The sequence below is a fragment of the Coregonus clupeaformis genome, chromosome 24, assembly GCF_020615455.1.
Source record: "Coregonus clupeaformis isolate EN_2021a chromosome 24, ASM2061545v1, whole genome shotgun sequence".
NCBI lineage: Eukaryota > Metazoa > Chordata > Actinopteri > Salmoniformes > Salmonidae > Coregonus > Coregonus clupeaformis.
Genome location: NC_059215.1, coordinates 39,872,326 through 39,889,225, shown reverse-complemented (window position 1 = coordinate 39,889,225; position 16,900 = coordinate 39,872,326). Strand labels below are relative to the sequence as shown.

The 16,900-nt window shown below is 44.4% G+C and overlaps 1 protein-coding gene and 1 long non-coding RNA gene across 2 annotated transcripts in view; one reads left to right on the top strand and one right to left on the bottom strand.

The window, feature by feature from the left end:
- Nucleotides 1-16,900, top strand: part of LOC121538144 — a 103,961-nt gene that overhangs the window by 342 nt on the left and 86,719 nt on the right. The gene's annotated exons all lie outside the window — the stretch shown is intronic.
- The window catches only part of sema3bl (sema domain, immunoglobulin domain (Ig), short basic domain, secreted, (semaphorin) 3bl), a 53,867-nt gene continuing 48,715 nt past the window's right edge, over nt 11,749-16,900 (bottom strand). Inside the window, exons 15-16 of the mRNA XM_041845934.2 lie at nt 15,427-15,560; nt 11,749-14,639 (exon numbers count right to left, since the gene is read on the bottom strand). Coding sequence (XP_041701868.1) covers nt 14,145-14,639; nt 15,427-15,560 — 629 coding nt within the window. The 3' untranslated portion in view covers nt 11,749-14,144. The remainder of the gene's footprint in view (nt 14,640-15,426; nt 15,561-16,900) is intronic.

Here is a 16,900-nt window from a genome sequence, read left to right as displayed (position 1 = left end):
TCCTGTGGACGTCGAGAAATGACTTCAAAACCGTCCACTAGGGGCAACAGTGAGCGCTATTACCATCAAGTAGGCTTGGGTTTTGCTAGGTGGTAGGATAGGCGTAATACCATGACTCTAGATGAGAAGGTTGCGTGTTCGATCCCGGTCATGGACACCGGTTTTTATTTTTGATTTAAGCCTATCCCAAACCTTAACGCTTACCTTAACCATTTGGAATGAGTGCCTGAACTTAATGTTTTAACCCTTTCCCAAACCTTAACCCTTACCTTAAGTATTCGAAATGAGTGCCTAAACTTAACCCTTAACTTCGAAATTTGACATTTGGCGCAACTTCGAAAGTTGATGTTTAGAGAACGTGGATGAACATCTAATTCTGCAATGAGACTGTGAGAGCTTGCTGTTATCATGTGTGTGTAATAATATTTCACATAATAATAATATTATTATGTGTGTGTGTTTGTGTGTTTGCGTGCGCGGTACATTGGAAGAATTGTAAATCCATTTTCGTTGCAAACTATTCAGATGATATGAAATATGCCGCCATCGGAGGCTATCGCTTGTGTGTCTTGGCTACATTGGTATTTACATTTGATTGAAATTGTTTGTCAGTTTCGATTAATAGCCTATGTCACTCTGGTTGTTGGAGATATCTGTTGTATGGTGAACTTGGGCTTCATCAAGCTTTATTTGTGAGTAAATCTGGCTTTGATAATAGCCAGTGCTACCCAGCCACGACTTCACCGCACTTCACTGCTCTGAATGAGTCCGGCTCTCTGGTTAAGTTAAAGAGAGGGCCAGTGTTCAGTGCATGCAGTATGGTGTGCACCTGGACCAAACTGCCCACAGGCCTACTTCACAGTTTTTATAAAGTGACAGAAACCTTTATTTTCCTCTCAATGCTTAACCTGGATACATGAACGCCATAAAACCTAAGCAGGAAAATCTCTGGAAAGTCTCTCACTCTCCCTCATTCACTCACTTGTGTATTGTAATAACTACTTAACGACCCACACACACATACACACACACACACACAAACCATGCAGCAACAGGTCTAATGATTAATGGTTCTAATTAGCAATAATTACCTCCCTCTTGTTGGAGTGATTAACCCCAATGTGTTGTGTTGGGGAGAGTGTTGACATAAAGGAGACATGGTTTCAGTGTCAGCCCTCTCTCACTCCCTGCCCCTCTCCAAGCCCTGAGCCCTGGGCTTCGAGCAGCACTGACAGATCTCTGCCCAACAAGAGCTCATAGTTTCCCTTCGAAATTCAATGTATTATGGATGAATGTCTATTTCTTACGCATTAATTCTGCGTGGTTACAGGGTTAATTATGCATGTTTACAGGGTTAAAACAGAAACAACTCAAAGGTTAACAGTTAAGGCATTAATTATGAGTGGTTAAGGTTAGGACTATGGTTTGGGGAAGTCATAAAACAAAAAATTTAAAAATGACTTGCTATTACCATCAAGTATTAGCAAGTATTCTCACGGCTTGCTAGAGCATTGTGAACTGCGGTGGCACAGTGGTCTGAGCAGCACGCTTCGATCACAAGTTCGCACCCAGTGCTGGGCAATTGTTTTAATTGTTTTGGTGAGCGCCGAGGTAGGCATGTATCAAAGTTCCCAGGACCTTTTCAAACGTCCAAAATCAAAGTCTATTTCTAGTGATCAGGCTACTCTGTCGCTGCCGCAACGCAACGCTACACAACCCAAACCACAACAGAAAGTGTTTCTTCAAAAAACAAACAGAGAGAGGTGGGCCGAGAGCGAGGGAGGAGAGGGAGGAGAGGAGAGTACAAAGAAAAGAGTGTGTGGGGGAAGAGAGAGGCTAAGAGAAGCTGAGGGTGCTTACACAGCAGCCAGAGCAGTTTACACAGAACGGATGGAAACCGTACCTCAAATTACCACTTTAAATGATTCTGTTTCATTTGGGCTTGAACAACATTATCTTAAAGGATCAGATGGATGAGCTGCTGAATAGATGTTAGTTGGTGGGGGGTAATGTCATGGGAAATAATGTGGTGTCATCCAGCTGTCTGCTTCTCTGTGATATGGAGTATCGGTGTGGTCTCATCTCTGAGTGTTAGGTCCAGACCACCAACCTGGTCTCAGAGCATTTCATATTGTTCTGTACGTAAATCCGAGACATCCGTTTTGAATGATATGTTACGTTTCGTATGGTATGTATTAATTTGTGGATGGCCATCACCCATTTCGTATTATATGTTATGAATTACAATTCATATTATATGTTACGAATTCACAAAACGTACGATATGTTACGAATTCTATCTAGGTGGCTAATGTTAGCTAGCTGGCTAATGTTAGCTAGGCTAGGGGTTAGGGATTAGGGATTAGGGTTAAGGTTAGGGTTAAGTTTAGGAGTTAGGTTAAAGGGTAAAATGTTAAGGTTAGGGTTAGGGGAAGGGTTAGCTAAAAGGGTTAAGGTTAGGGGAAGGGTTAGCTAAGTAGTTGCAAAGTAGCTAAAAAGTAGTAAGTAGTTGAAAAGTTGCTAATTAGCTAAAATGCTAAAGTTTTCTGTGATGAGATTCGAACTCACAACCTTTGGGTTGCTTGACATTCACATTATACACCGACCCATCCACTCTACTTTTGTTTTTGCTTTAAGTAACCATCAGTTTTATGTAACCGTATCAAACGTAACATGTCCTACTAATTTGAGTGTCCGGGATTTATGTTTACTATGTTACACTACATGACCAAAAGTATGTGGACATCTGCTTGTCGAACATCTCATTCCAAAATCAAGGGCATTAATATGGAGTTGGTCCCCCCTTTGCTGCGATAACAGCCTCCACTCTTCTGGGAAGGCTTTCCACTAGATGTTGGAACATTGCTGTGGGGACTTGCTTCCATTCAGCCACAAGAGTATTAGTGAGGTTGGGCAATGATGTTGGGCGATTATGCCTGGCTTGCAGTTGGTCGTTCCAATTCACCCCAAAAATGTTAGATGGGGTTGAGGTCAGGGCTCTGTGCAGGCCAGTCAAGTTCTTCCACACCAATCTCAACAAACCATTTCTGTATGGACCTTGCTTTGTGCACGGGGGCATTGTCATGCTGAAACAGGAAAGGGCCTTCCACAAACTGTTGCCACAAAGTTGGAAGAACAGAATAATCTAGAATGTCATTGTATGCTGTAGCGTTAAGATTTCCCTTCACTGGAACTAAGGGGCCTAGACGAACCATGAAAAACAGACCATTATTCCTCCTCCACCAAACTTTACAGTTGGCACTATGCTTTCGGGCAAGTAGCATTCTCCTGGCATCCGCCTAAACCCAGATTAGTCTGTCGGACTGCCAGATGGTGAAGCGTGATTCATCACTCCAGAGAACGCGTTTCCACTTCCCCAGAGTCCAATGGCGGTGAGCTTTACACCACTCCAGCCAACGCTTGGCATTGCGCATGGCGATCTTAGGCTTGTGTGCGGCTGCTCGGCCATGGAAACCCATTTCATGAAGCTCCCGACTAACAGTTATTGTGCTAACGTTGCTTCCAGAGGCAGTTTGGAACTCGGTAATGAGTGTTGCAACCGAGACAGACGATTTTTATGCGCGACACACTTCAGCATTCAGCGGTCCCATTCTGTGAGCTTGTGTGGCCTACCACTTCGCAGCTGAGCCGTTGTTGCTCCTAGACATTTCCACTTTTCTGTTGACCGGGGCAGCTCTAGCAGGGCAGAAATTTGATGAACTGACTTGTTGGAAAGGTGGCATCCTATGACTGTGCCTTCAATAAGGACATTCTACTGCCAATGTTTGTCTATGGAGATTGCATGGCGGTGTGCTCGATTTTATACACCTGTCAGCAACGGGTGTGGCTGTAATAGCCGAATCCACTCATTTGAAGGGGTGTCCACATACTTTCGTATATATATATATATATATATAGTGTCCATCTAGTCAATGAGACCAGGCTGAGACCATAGCACTTTAGAAAAAAACACTATCTCTATTATGTATTATATTCTCTCCTGCATGGAACTGTGCAGTGGACAGGCTAAACTGACACCCACTATCAGAGAAAGTTGCATTCTCTAACTATCCATTCCATCAATGACTTCACCTATGTGCAGTAATGTACTTTTCGAGGCACTTCACTGTGCAGCTTTTCGCTCCATTGCACTGTGCTGTATAAAGTAGAAAGAGCAGGGCAGTGTGTTTGAGCTACTGTAATAGAATGGACAGGAAGATATGGCTATAGTGGACAATGCTTACGGCAGGGCCCACACCCACAGGAAGGAAGTCGCAGGAGAACGTGATGCCCTGAACTGGACACATCCTGTGACTACAATGGCTAAGTGAGCTGTGACGACACTGGCGTGGGGAAATGATTTGAATCATAAGCCATTCATTATTAGGGCTGGATTCAATCCGTATCGCCGAAGTGTTGCGGAAGATCCGCGTTAAAATGTAAAGACAATTTTAGATTGAGCCGACATATGCAGTGTTTACCGTGAATGCAGTCTCTGCGACTACGGGAACATCGCGCTATTGGTGGCTGTGTTGTTACTCAGCACAGATGGTGCAGTTATCACACGGCTGGAGTTACACACTGCCTGTTCCTGCTCTCTCACACTACCCAGCCTGCAGCCCACTTTGGTCATTAGTCCTGAGAAAACACACATGCACACACAAAGCACACAGACGCTAGCATATACACACACACACATACACACGCACAGGGTCCCACTCTGGTCATTAACTTACTCCTGACGGACCCAAGGAGCCCTGTTCCATAAACAGGAAGAGAACAGGAAGTGGGTCATAAGTGTGTGTGACGGTAAACAACCTGCAATATTTGTGTTTTCTAGTCGACTTCCTGTAAGAGCATTTGGTCAGGCGATGTTTACCTCCATTACACTGTCTAATGGACCAGGTGCTGTGGTTGTTGTTCTGGTTCACCGGAAGGCTCCATAGAGGAGATCTGGTATGCAGTATACTGACTATCACTCTCATGCACTCTCTGAGAGATTCCCATATTGGCCCAGAACACATGCATGTCAGTAAATTACAAGAGATCTTCCCTGTATGACATGTCCTAGGAAAACTGGTAATCTTTTGACTTCAATGTAGAATTTACAGCCAAAATGTGTCATTATCGATACAAAAGCACTACTTCAGCAATAGTTGGTAAAGAGCTTGACTTCGCTCATTGCACAGCATGAGGAATTATATCGAAGGCACTGAGATGTTGGGAAAGAATTACAGAATTGGGTTAGGATTGTGTGGTTGATGTGTAATGAAGACAGCGCTGAGATGGCCACAATAATGTTGGTCTCTACCACAGGAGGTTGGTGGTACCTTATTTGGTATTTGGTATTTTATTAGGATCCCCATTTGCTGCTTGCAAAAGCAGCAGCTACTCTTCCTGGGGTCCACACAAAACATGAAACATGACATAATGCAGAACATTAATAGACAAGAACAGCTCAAGGACAGAACTACATAAACATTTTTAAAAGGCACATGTAGCCTACATATCAATACATACACACAAACTATCTAGGTGAAATAGGGGAGAGGCGTTGTGTCGTGAGATGGTGCTTTATCTGTTTTTTGAAACCAGGTTTGCTGTTTATTTGAGCAATATGAGATGGAACGGAGTTCCAAGCAATAATGGCTCTATATATTACTGTACGCTTGCTTGAATTTGTTCTGGATTTGGGGACTGTGAAAAAACCCTGGTGGCATGTCTGGTGGGGTAAGTGTGTGTGTCAGAGCTGTGTGTAAGTTGACTATGCAAACACATTTGGGATTTTCAACACATTAACATTTCTTATAAAAATAAGAAGTGATGCAGTCAGTCTCTCCTCAACTCTTAGCCAAGAGAGAATGGCATGCATATTATTTATATCAGCCCTCTGATTACAATGAAGAGCAAGATGTGCCACTCTGTTTTGGGCCAGCTGCAGCTTAACTAGGTCTTTCCTTGCAGCACTGGACCACGCGACTGGACACTAATCAAGATTAGACAAAACTAGAGCCTGTAGAACTTGCTTTTTGGAGTGTGGTGTCAAAAAAGCAGAGCATCTCTTCATTACGGACAGACCTCTCCCCATCTTTACAACCACTGAATCTATATGTTTTGACCATGATAGTTTACAATCTAAGGTAACGCCAAGTAATTGAGTCTCCTCAACTTGTTCAACAGACACACCATTATATTATTAATATTACCAGATTCAGCTGAGGTCTAGAACTTAGGGAATGATTTGTACCAAATACAATGCTCTTAGTTTTAGAGATGTTCAGTTTATTAGTGGCCACCCATTCCAAAACAGACTGTAACTCTTTGTTAAGGGTTTCAGTAACATCATTAGCTGTAGTTGCTGATGCATATATGGTTGAATCATCAGCATACATGGACACACATGCTTTGTTTAATGCCAGTGGCAGGTCTTTGGTAAAAATTGAAAAGAGTAGAGGGCCTAGAGAGCTGCCCTGCGGTACACCATACTTTACATGTTTGACAGTAGAGAATCTTCCATTAAAGAAAACCCTTTGAGTTCTATTAGATAGATAGCTCTGAATCCACGACATGGCAGAGGTTGAAAAACTATAACACATATGTTTTTTCAACAACAGTTTAGGGTCAATAATATCAAAGGCTGCACTGAAATCTAACAGTACAGCTCCCACAATCTTCTTATTATCAATTTCTTTCAACCAATCATCAGTCATTTGTGTCAGTGCAGTACATGTTGAGTGCCCTTCCGTATAAGCATGCTGAAAGTCTGTTGTTAATTTGTTTACAGAGAAATAGCATTGTATTTGGTCAAACACAATTTCTTCCAATAGTTTGCAAAGAGCTGGCAGCAAGCTGATAGGTCTGTTGTTAGAACCAGTAAAGGCCACTTTACCATTCTTGGGTTGTGGAATTACTTTGGCTTCCCTCCAGGCCTGAGGACAAATACTTTCCTCTAGGCTCAGATTAAATATATGACAGATAGAAGTGGCTATAGAGTCAGCTACCATCCTCAGTTGCTTTCCATCTAAGTTGTCAATGCCAGGAGGTTTGTCATTATTGATCGATAACAATCATTTTTCCACCTCTCCCTAACTTTACAAAATTCAAACTTGCAATGCTTTTCTTTCATTATTTGTTTTTTTTATGCATGAATACGATGGCTCACTGTTCATTGTTGGCATTTCATGTTCAAGTTTGCCCACTTTGCCAATGAAGTAATCATTAAAATAATTGGCAACATCAAATGGTTTTGTGATGAATAAGCCATCTGATTCGATGAAAGATGGAGTTGAATTTGTATTTCTGCCCATAATTTCATTTAAAGTACTCCAAAGTTTATATTATTGATCTTGGCTTCATAATACAGTTTCTACTTCTTTTTGTTGATTTTAGTCACATAATTTCTCAATTTGCAGTAAGTCAGCCAGTCAGATGTGCAGCCAGACTTATTAGCCACTCCCTTTGCCCCATCTCTTTCAACCATACAGTTTTTCAATTCCTGATCAATCCATGGAGCCTTAACAGTTATAACAGCCAGTTTCCTAACAGGTGCATGTTTATCAATAATTGGAAGAAGCAATTTCATAAATGCATCAAGTGCAGCGTCTGGATGCTCCTTATTAATCACATCAGACCAACAAATATTTCTTAATTGGAGAGGACGGGCTCGTGGTAATGGCTGGAGCGGAATTGGTGGAATGGTATCAAATACATGATTTCCATGTGTTTGATGCCATTCCATTTGCTCCATTCCAGCCATTAGTATGAGCCATCCTCCCCTCAGCAGCCCCCACTTGTTTCTACTGAGAACCAGAGTAAATGTAAGTGGTCAGCCTGGCCATGTGTAGATGACCACAATATATTGGTCTGGTCTCGACAGACGGCCAAAGTAATGTAAGTGGTCAAATGATTAATAACTACAGTTGATCATAGAGACTGATACCATAATGCTGTACAGTAAGAATGTTTGGCTCATACATGACCACAATGTTAATACTGGAACAGATCATCCCATTGATAGTGTGCGTAGGAGCTGTCCACAGCAGACCCAGTTCTCGCTCCCCCTAATTTGTGATGCAATGTGAAAGTCTTCCCTCGCTCTCCCCAGGGAGGTGTGGGGCCAAACCAGACTCCTCCATGAGATGAATTACCCCACGTCCCTTCCTACCTCCTTCCATCCCTCCATCTGTCCCCTCATGGTGATTAATCTTAATCTGTCACATTGGAGCCTGCATAGCGAGTCACTGTGAGGCAGTAGGCCCATAGCCCAACTCTGTCAGTCTGACAGACCCGGAGCCTTTACTTGTTATGCCTCCTATGTTACTGGCTCCCCCAGTCATCTGTCCCTCACACTCAACCACACACCACTAATAACAAGCTGCAGGGGAGAGGGAGGACGTGGCCCTGGACCCAGGCCTACAGTACAGTAACGCAGGACTGGGATCAGGGATGGAGGGATAGTGAGATGGAGGGATGGAATATGTCATATCGGGATAAGTCCCATAGACTGAATGACATATAACGTTCGCTCTGGGAACCTCTTTACTTGCTCTTATCCTTTGGACCTGACAAACTATAATGAGAGTTATGTTATTAATATACAGTACTTTTTTATATGTGATACTTTGTGCTAGATGGGTTACAGTGCTTGGCTCAGACTGCTGGAGGCTAATCTACAATGGAATTTAGGTTAAATCCCTTCAATTACCTCATAATATTCGACTTTAAATGTGTTTAGGGACATTCATAAGTACTGATAGTGGTCATATTACAGTGTACTTGGATGGTGATCTGCCATTGAGTAGCTGGGGTGCATGTTAGATATGGATCTCTCGTACAATGTCTATCCTTTTTGTTGATGCATTCAACCAAGGGTTTAATGCTTATAGCTAAATAAATGGGGATAGTGCCTCCTCCCTCTAGCACTGTAGACAATGCACCGTTAAAAGGCGATGCCCTCGTGTGTGCGGAGATTGCATTAACGGTAAACGCTGCAGATGTCGGCTCAATCAGAAATGTTTTATATAATGTCATACCATTTTAGTACAGTAATGTCTCACTGGGCAGCCAGTTGATTGTGGTTATCTTCCGACCAGAAATCACTCAATCTAGTTGATCGATTGAGTCTTTTCATTCTTATTTTACTTCCACAGGTCTGGGTCAGTCTACTCCACCTCTATGTCTGTGTGTCTGAGTCCCACCAGAGGAGAGGTCAGGTCTGCCCCTGGCTCTGTCTGCCCCTGGCTCTGTCTGCCCCTGGCTCTGTCTGCCCCTGGCTCTGTCTGCCCCTGGCTCTGTCTGCCCCTAGCTCTGTCTGCCCCTGGCTCTGTCTGCCCCTGGCTCCGCTGGCTGCTGTGGAGTGTCAGTCACACAAACTGACTGTCAGACCTAGGACTCTGTCCCCATCTCCTGCGTGCCAGAACACCAGGCTGGGAGTTTGACTGCAGGTTGGGGCTTCGAGACTGAAATCTGATCCGGGAACAGACTCCTCTCATGTCTGATTCAGGTGGACACTTTAAGGACTTCAGAGACGGTTGTCAAAGACTGTTGGTCTGTTTGGATTGGGCTCAGTGGATGTTGGTCTTTCTCCCTGGTGTATTTTCATTGATTACGCTGTAGAACGACTGACTGACTCTTGTTACGGCCAAGTGTTGAAGCGATGACTACTAGGGTTTTAACCATGCCAAATTAAGCTCTACTCTATGGTAAATAATGGCAAACAAAACATATGATGCCGTGATGTTGCAAATAAACGTGCTGGTATTTTTAGACCTTAATAAACCACAATTTGGACATAAGTCTGAACATGGCACATTATGAAACAACCAACAGTTACATGTATTTGAGAGATGCTTGATTGGGCCTGTGGTTGTGTGTTTGTAGTGTTTTATAGGGTATAGGGTTGATGTAAAGTGTGTTTGTGGGACGTTATACGGGATAGTGGTTGTGTAAGTACCCGCTGCTGAAACCGTTAACTTGGTCGTTAAGACGCTGTTATTCTGTAGGGGGCTTTCTCAGAAGTCATTTTCTGGCCTGTTTTAGTGTGCATTTTAGTTGATATCTCTTGAACACAATGGAATAGGTTGACAATTGTGCACTGAGGGGTATGGTCCAGCATGTCACCATGCAACATCTCTACAGCATCCATATTAGGAAATCCCTCAGTACATTATGGCTTCATGCTTTAACAGTCTCCGAGGAGCTCCATCCCACCCTAGCTTGCCTGGCACCCATGCTTCCTCAACAGAGGGAAAACCATTGAAGGAGACCCACCTGTTTAAGCTAAGCCCTGGTGGCACCTAACGAGCTGTGACTGTAACCAGTGTGCAAGGCTGATTTGTAACGAGCTAAAGGCTTTAAGTGAAATGGCTCCAGCAGCTGGAGTTCCCATCACCCGCTGCTGCGTGGCTAAAGGGGGCTTATGGGGGATGCGGTCCAACGGAGCGTCTACGGTTCATTCTGCTGCCCATAGGTCTGACCCGCTAAGTCCCTTTGACAAAGTCAACATTGTACCACTCTGGAGCTTTCTTTCACAATGTGGAGAATGACGACAGAATTGGCTAGGGTGTTTTACCATTTCAGGACAGGCTCTGTGGTTGTGCTCAGTGTGTCAAGGAGTTTAGGTGGTTGGGTTGGGGTTGGGTTTATGAGACCATGCCTGTTGCTACACCGACAACAAACTCCATTGCTTCTAAGCTGTTATACAGATGTTACTGTGGCACGTACGCTACAATTACATGTATGAGTACCTTCATTGACAAGGGTGAGGGCTAGGGTTCGCCAATTGGGAGTTGAAAAGAGTGACCATAAAAGAAAATCCAGGAAAAAGCTGACATGGGGAAAGAGCAAACATGAAATGCAACAAAACCTTTTGCAGGTGTATACGGAGTATGTTGTTGATTCACACTCAAATGGTGCATGTCTCTACACTTAGCATTGTTAAAACAGGTGGTTTATAACTAGAGGCCCATTTCTGTGTACTTTTGTTGTATCTTATTTATGTCCACATTGCCAGTTGACAAGCTCTGCTTTGGCAGCCCTGTTTATTCACAGAATAAAATGGGTCTTTACAGAGTAGAATGTGTCTTTACAGAATAAAATGGGTATTTTCTTCTCTCTAAACCAAACCATTTTATCCCAGACTCAATTCAGTCTCTTTCAGACTCATTGAGATGTTGCTCAATGATAGTATTTAAATTGATTCGACATGCTTCATTAGCCTGCTCCAAATAGAGCCAACAACAGACAAAACATTGAACACAGCACTGCCAGACGACAAACAGATCAAGCACAGAGCAGCCGCTGATCCCCAGACACAAATACGTACTGCAAACACATGGATGCACGCAAGCAAGAATGCACGCACACACACATGCGCGCATGTGCACACACACACTAATTTTCCCACGTTCACACACCCACCAGAAACACCCAGCAGACACACACACACACACACACACACAGTCTGGTCTGTCTGTGTAATACAGGATCCCTGGCTCAGATCAACACCCCACACCCCCACCCCCACCACCACACCTGCCCGAACCCACTCCCTTAAAACCACAAACCAACCACACCCCAGCTCCACAAACCCACCATACCACATCTCCACAAACCCACCATAACACAAACCCACCACACCCCAGACAACCAAATCCCTTAACGTCCCCACACCAAAGCTTACCACCCCAAGAGTTTTTACCTGTCCCACAGAAAGATGTCTGAGAATCAGAAAGAGAATGCAGTCAGAGGTTTACGTTAGAAAAAAAAACTGTATTAATATGTTAAATAGCATACATTACACTGCATGCAGGAGAGCATCATTAAATAAGACATAAATACAGCAAACATTTAAATTAGGCTCTTTCCTATGAAAGAGACCCCACCAACGAGTTACAAACCTATCATCAACATTGGAAGTCTCACTTTGTTACAGTTCGACATTGACATTCTGAACACAGAGTATGTCAGAAATACAATGTTTTTCTTCAAACTATTGCTGATAGTAACTGCAGGATGGAGCTCCACAAAAATCGAAAAACAGGCAAAAACAAATGACATTTGTCAGTAAAAGCTTTTTCATTGTTTTATTCATATTCACTGTCCAATTAGTTTTGACTTACTCAACAATACCCATTGAATCCTGTTTTTTCCCATAGCTGTGAACCATAAGCTATTGTGTTGTGTGGAGCAGTGTATTTTCCCTTTTATACAGGCTATGTTAGTGTCTTTTCTTTTATAACCAATCAGAATAAGACCTGGTAGGCCTCCGTATGGTGAACCACTCATAACAGCCCTAACCTACTCAAATCATCAACAGTCGAAACATGATCAGAAGGGGCGACTGCTCGAGATATAATGCTTTATCTCATGTTAACTCATTGACACCAATCATGAATTGAAACGTTAGGATTTAGAAAAGATTTACAAAAAAGGCCTAAGGGATTTGGGCTATTTAATAACACTCTCCTCCGTCACATTCTGGTTGGTTTAGAAGATATGATCAAAAACAATATTTGGAGAGAAAGCAACAGGACTCACTTTTCTCAAACTGAGAAAATAAATGGAAGATTGAGTGATGCTTGTGTTACATATTCTGAAGTCACTGCATTGGCAGGAAACAATGTGCCACATTTTTAAATAGTTACTTCACACAAACGGATTCAGGATTTTTACAGAACTGTGAATTGTGTATACTGGCACTTAAAGCTCCCCTTTTTTCTTCAGTGCACGTATTCCTCCACCACCCTTTCCTTCTTTTCTTTTCTTTCTCTTCCTCCACCTCTTCCTCCACCTCTTCCTCCACCTCTTCCTCCTCCACAAGCAAGTTCGTATGCCAGTGAAAGCAATCAAGGCATGGGAGCAAGTGGGAGTTGTTAAACTCCACACTTCCCCTGGCTGCCTACTCAAGCCAACCAAGGAGGATCGCATAGCTGTCCCTTGACCCCCACTCACCCACATCAACCCAACTCATCCAATATCCCTCCACCATCCATTGTAAAAACCCACCCATACCGTCTATGACCCCTCCACTGCCCCCTTTTCCTTATTTAGAACCCAGCCCAATTTCATAACCTCACCCCTGTCCACTCACCCCTGTCCCATCATCCCTGTCCCTTCACTCCACTGACCCCCTCCCTCCTTTCCCTACAGCCAGTGCCCTTGAAAGGAGAGCTTTCAGTGAAGTCTGTCAGTGAAAACATTGTATTTTAACAACAGAGAGAGAAAAAACATGGCTAATCCTGTATTTAAATAATGAAGCCGTGTGTGCAAAGCACCAGCAGAACATTCAGCCAGCGTCAATGACCCTTTTATTTTCCTTCCATTGTCAGGAACGACACAACTAGGAATGGTGGGAACTGGTAACACAAAGCAACGGACAGGTCTTTTCTCTGTTGAAGAGTCAACAATCGTCTCATGAAAACTTCCAGTTAAAGCAATGCTCTGGTGTGTTGTTATGGCTGAGTGTGTGATGGATGATGTGTGAGTGCACTTATATGTCCGCTCAACAGTGCATGCTTGAGAATGTGCGGTTGTGAATGACCTGCAGGGTAATGGGATTACACTGCTAAAAATAACGGTGCTTTGGGGTTCTAGAACCTCTTTGAAGGCAATACTGTACATGAAGTGAGCCATAGAACCCTTTTTGATTCCATTAAGCCCCATTTCTTCCAGAATAGATATGATGAGGTGCAGGGTAAGGCAAAGGGACTGGAGATGTTGTTTTAAGGGGTACATCATGTGGAATGGGCTCAAGGACCAAAGAGAGATGGGCACAATGAGGGGTTAAAGGTGATCAGTTGTAGCAGTCCAACTCCACACACTATTTACAGCATGGTACAGTCAATCCATAGTCATATACAGAGTCACTAACATCGCAAGGGTGCGTGGAGAGGAAGAAGGGTCCATTGGTGAAAACAGCAGAGGGTTTCTTCATGAAGTCAATGAGAGTGATGAGTGCCATGAGTCCTGGTCTCTCTCTCTCTCTCTCCCTCCTCCCCCCTCCACAACAGTCTCAACCCTTAACATTACAGTCTGTTGGCAGTGTCTCTCTTCCTACAATACATGTAACTACCACCTCTTCCTATTCTCTCTCAGTCTCTCATGTAGTCCTTCTCTCAGTCCTCTATTTCCTCCCTCTCTCCCCTCTACGGCTGTCGGTTGCTGACATCCCGCGGTGTCCGGTTGCGTTCCCCAGAGCCCTTGTTGCGGGCCTTGTGTGCGCTGTCCTGCGCCTGCCGGTACTTGTCCAGCATGCTCTTGTGTTTGCGCCGTAGCTTGTCATTGCACCACAACCTCTCGCAGTACTCCTCCACGTGTGGCAGGTTCGACGGGCCAATCAGCTGCATGATGTCCTTGAACCAGGAGCGCGGTTGGCTGAGGGGGCCGGTGCTTCTGTGAGCGTGGCAGGGAGGCCAGGTCCTGTAGCCCTTCACCCCCTGTGGACCGTCGAGGGGGGCGTCATCACGGGCTAGCAGCTCGCTCAGTGTGTCCCCCTGTAGGACCTCCAGGGAGAGGCGGGTGAGGGTCTGGGTGAAGCCGTGCTCGCGGGAGCGACACACGTACACGCCCTCGTCCTGACGGAACACACGGCGGAACAGCAGGCCCTGCTCCGTACGCATCACCCGCTCATCCAGCTTCACCTGGGCGGTAGAGAGGGGGATGGAGGGAGATAGTGAGAGAGAAAGACGGAAGGAGAACAGAAGGGATTGAGAAGGGGAGGTAGGAAGGCAAGAGGGGAACAGAAAGAAGGAAGAGGGGCAAAGTGGCGGTGAGATGGAGGGATGAGTGGATACAAAGAGGATGAGGGATGGCACAGAGAGGGAGGAGGGGAGCGGTTGAGATGAGGAGAGGGCAAAGTTAAAGTTGATTTTTTTTTGCTGTTTTCTCAGCTTGGGTGGCTAAGAAGAATTTTGCCATGAAATTCATCAACTCTTGTTTTTTCGTCCGATCTCTCTGCCGGGGAGTGTGTTTGTGCCAAAGCAAACAGGGCAGCCTGGTCTCTCCAAATGAACAACCGAGAGCCAACGATTATTTGGTGGGAAATAGAAAGCTGCTCTAATGCCTTAATACTGTACTTACATGCTTGACTGAAACACTCATTTAAGCCTAGGGAAACCACAGAAACCCTGGCATGGGAGAAACCGGAGCTTTACTGTACATGTAACAGGTCACTGAGCAGGTGCGGACCTGACTTGACTTCCCATGTCTCACTCTCTCAAACATCCCCTTAAATCGTCCACTGAGTTATTGACTCTTCTCTCTCATTTCCATTTATTCACTTGTTCTTCTCTCATACCTCGTATTGCTCCATCTCTCGCTCTGTCCTCCGTCAGACTCTCTCTCTCTCCGCCTCACTCTCTAACACTCACGTGATCCCTCCATCTCTGTCTCTCACACTCCCTCCCTCCCTCCATCCCTCCATCTCACCTCCTCCTTGCGGTCGTCTCGTTGGAGCAGCCATGTCACGGAGGCCTGAGGGGAGCGGGGGATACACTCCAGGAAGGTGCTGTTGTTCTCTGTCCCGTACACAACCCTTTCCTCTGTCACATCCAGCTCCTCCACTGTAACACACAATAGACACAATGTACATTAAAACACTTACACTTAGAATTGTGATCTTCAGAGTATGGTGTGGTCTCAGTAGGCCCTGTGACTTTGGTCATGCCATCTTCAGCTATGGTAGACACTACATCTCCCTTCTTGGTGCCTTTATTCAGTGTTAGTGTAATGCAATCCAACCCTAAACTACTCCTTGACCTGGGAGAGAAAACTTTCATCACTCCTCTTCAGGTGAGCAAACATCCTCCGCTCCTCTGACTGCTACAGCTTTCTGTCTTTTGTTCCCCCTCTTTCTGCCTGTCAAACGGTGCTCCCCTCTCACACAATGACAGACCGACGGGGATCTGTCTTTTTCTCAGCAAAGATGAGATGAGGTTTAGTGAAGCATCTCCTTAAACATAACCTAGTTTCCATTACTTTGTAAATTCAAAGGTCTTTCAAATGAGGACCCTCTCCTTCAGCCCACGATGTGTGTATGATGTAATTTCTTATACAGCATTACCAGTGCGTGTGTGTATTTCAAGCGTGTTTCATACTCCTCTCATCCCGTAAGACACACGGACAAGGAAGCAAAATACAGCACAACGTGTGCATATTTGAGATAATCTGTGTTTCTAGGTTGTGTTGTATGTCTGTGTACAGTATATACAAATGAGAGTTGCTTAACATAAAGCATGTTTTATGTTGCTATCCCTCTGGTTCCCAACAGAGGGATACACATGAACATGATGCCTCAGTCAAACACAGCTTGTGTTCTATCTGATAACAACTTCCCTCTAGACCTGACACTGAGCTATACAATAGAAACTACACATGATTTCTACTGGACTTTGGTCGTTCAACCTATAAGCTGTTTACAGTTTATGTCTTGTTTGCTCTCCCCTAAGACAAAATCCGAGATTCTATTTATATTTCTGTCTCTAAAGGCCCAGGTTGCGTCAATGGCACCCTATTCCCTGCACTATTTTTGACTAGAGCCCTGGTCAAAAGTAGTGCACTATGTAGGGAATAGGGTGCCATTTGGGATGCCGACTCAGTGTTTGTCCTACGTCACCTCTCAGAGTCAATTGCTTCTCAATGGACGAGTTTGACCTCTGTGACATCCAGGAACAAATACTCTGGGTTCATTTCCGCTTCGCCACCATGACAGCCAGACTCCCTCAGCCCCCCTCACCCCTCAGTATACACACCATTGTAATAACCATTTCTCAACAGGATATTAGCGTGCCCTACTTTCCCACAGGGGCACTTGGCGTGTTGTGAATCTCAGTACTATATCTAATTCTCACATACTCTATCATCTTCACTCTTTTTTATTCCTTTTCACATTCCTTCCTTTTTA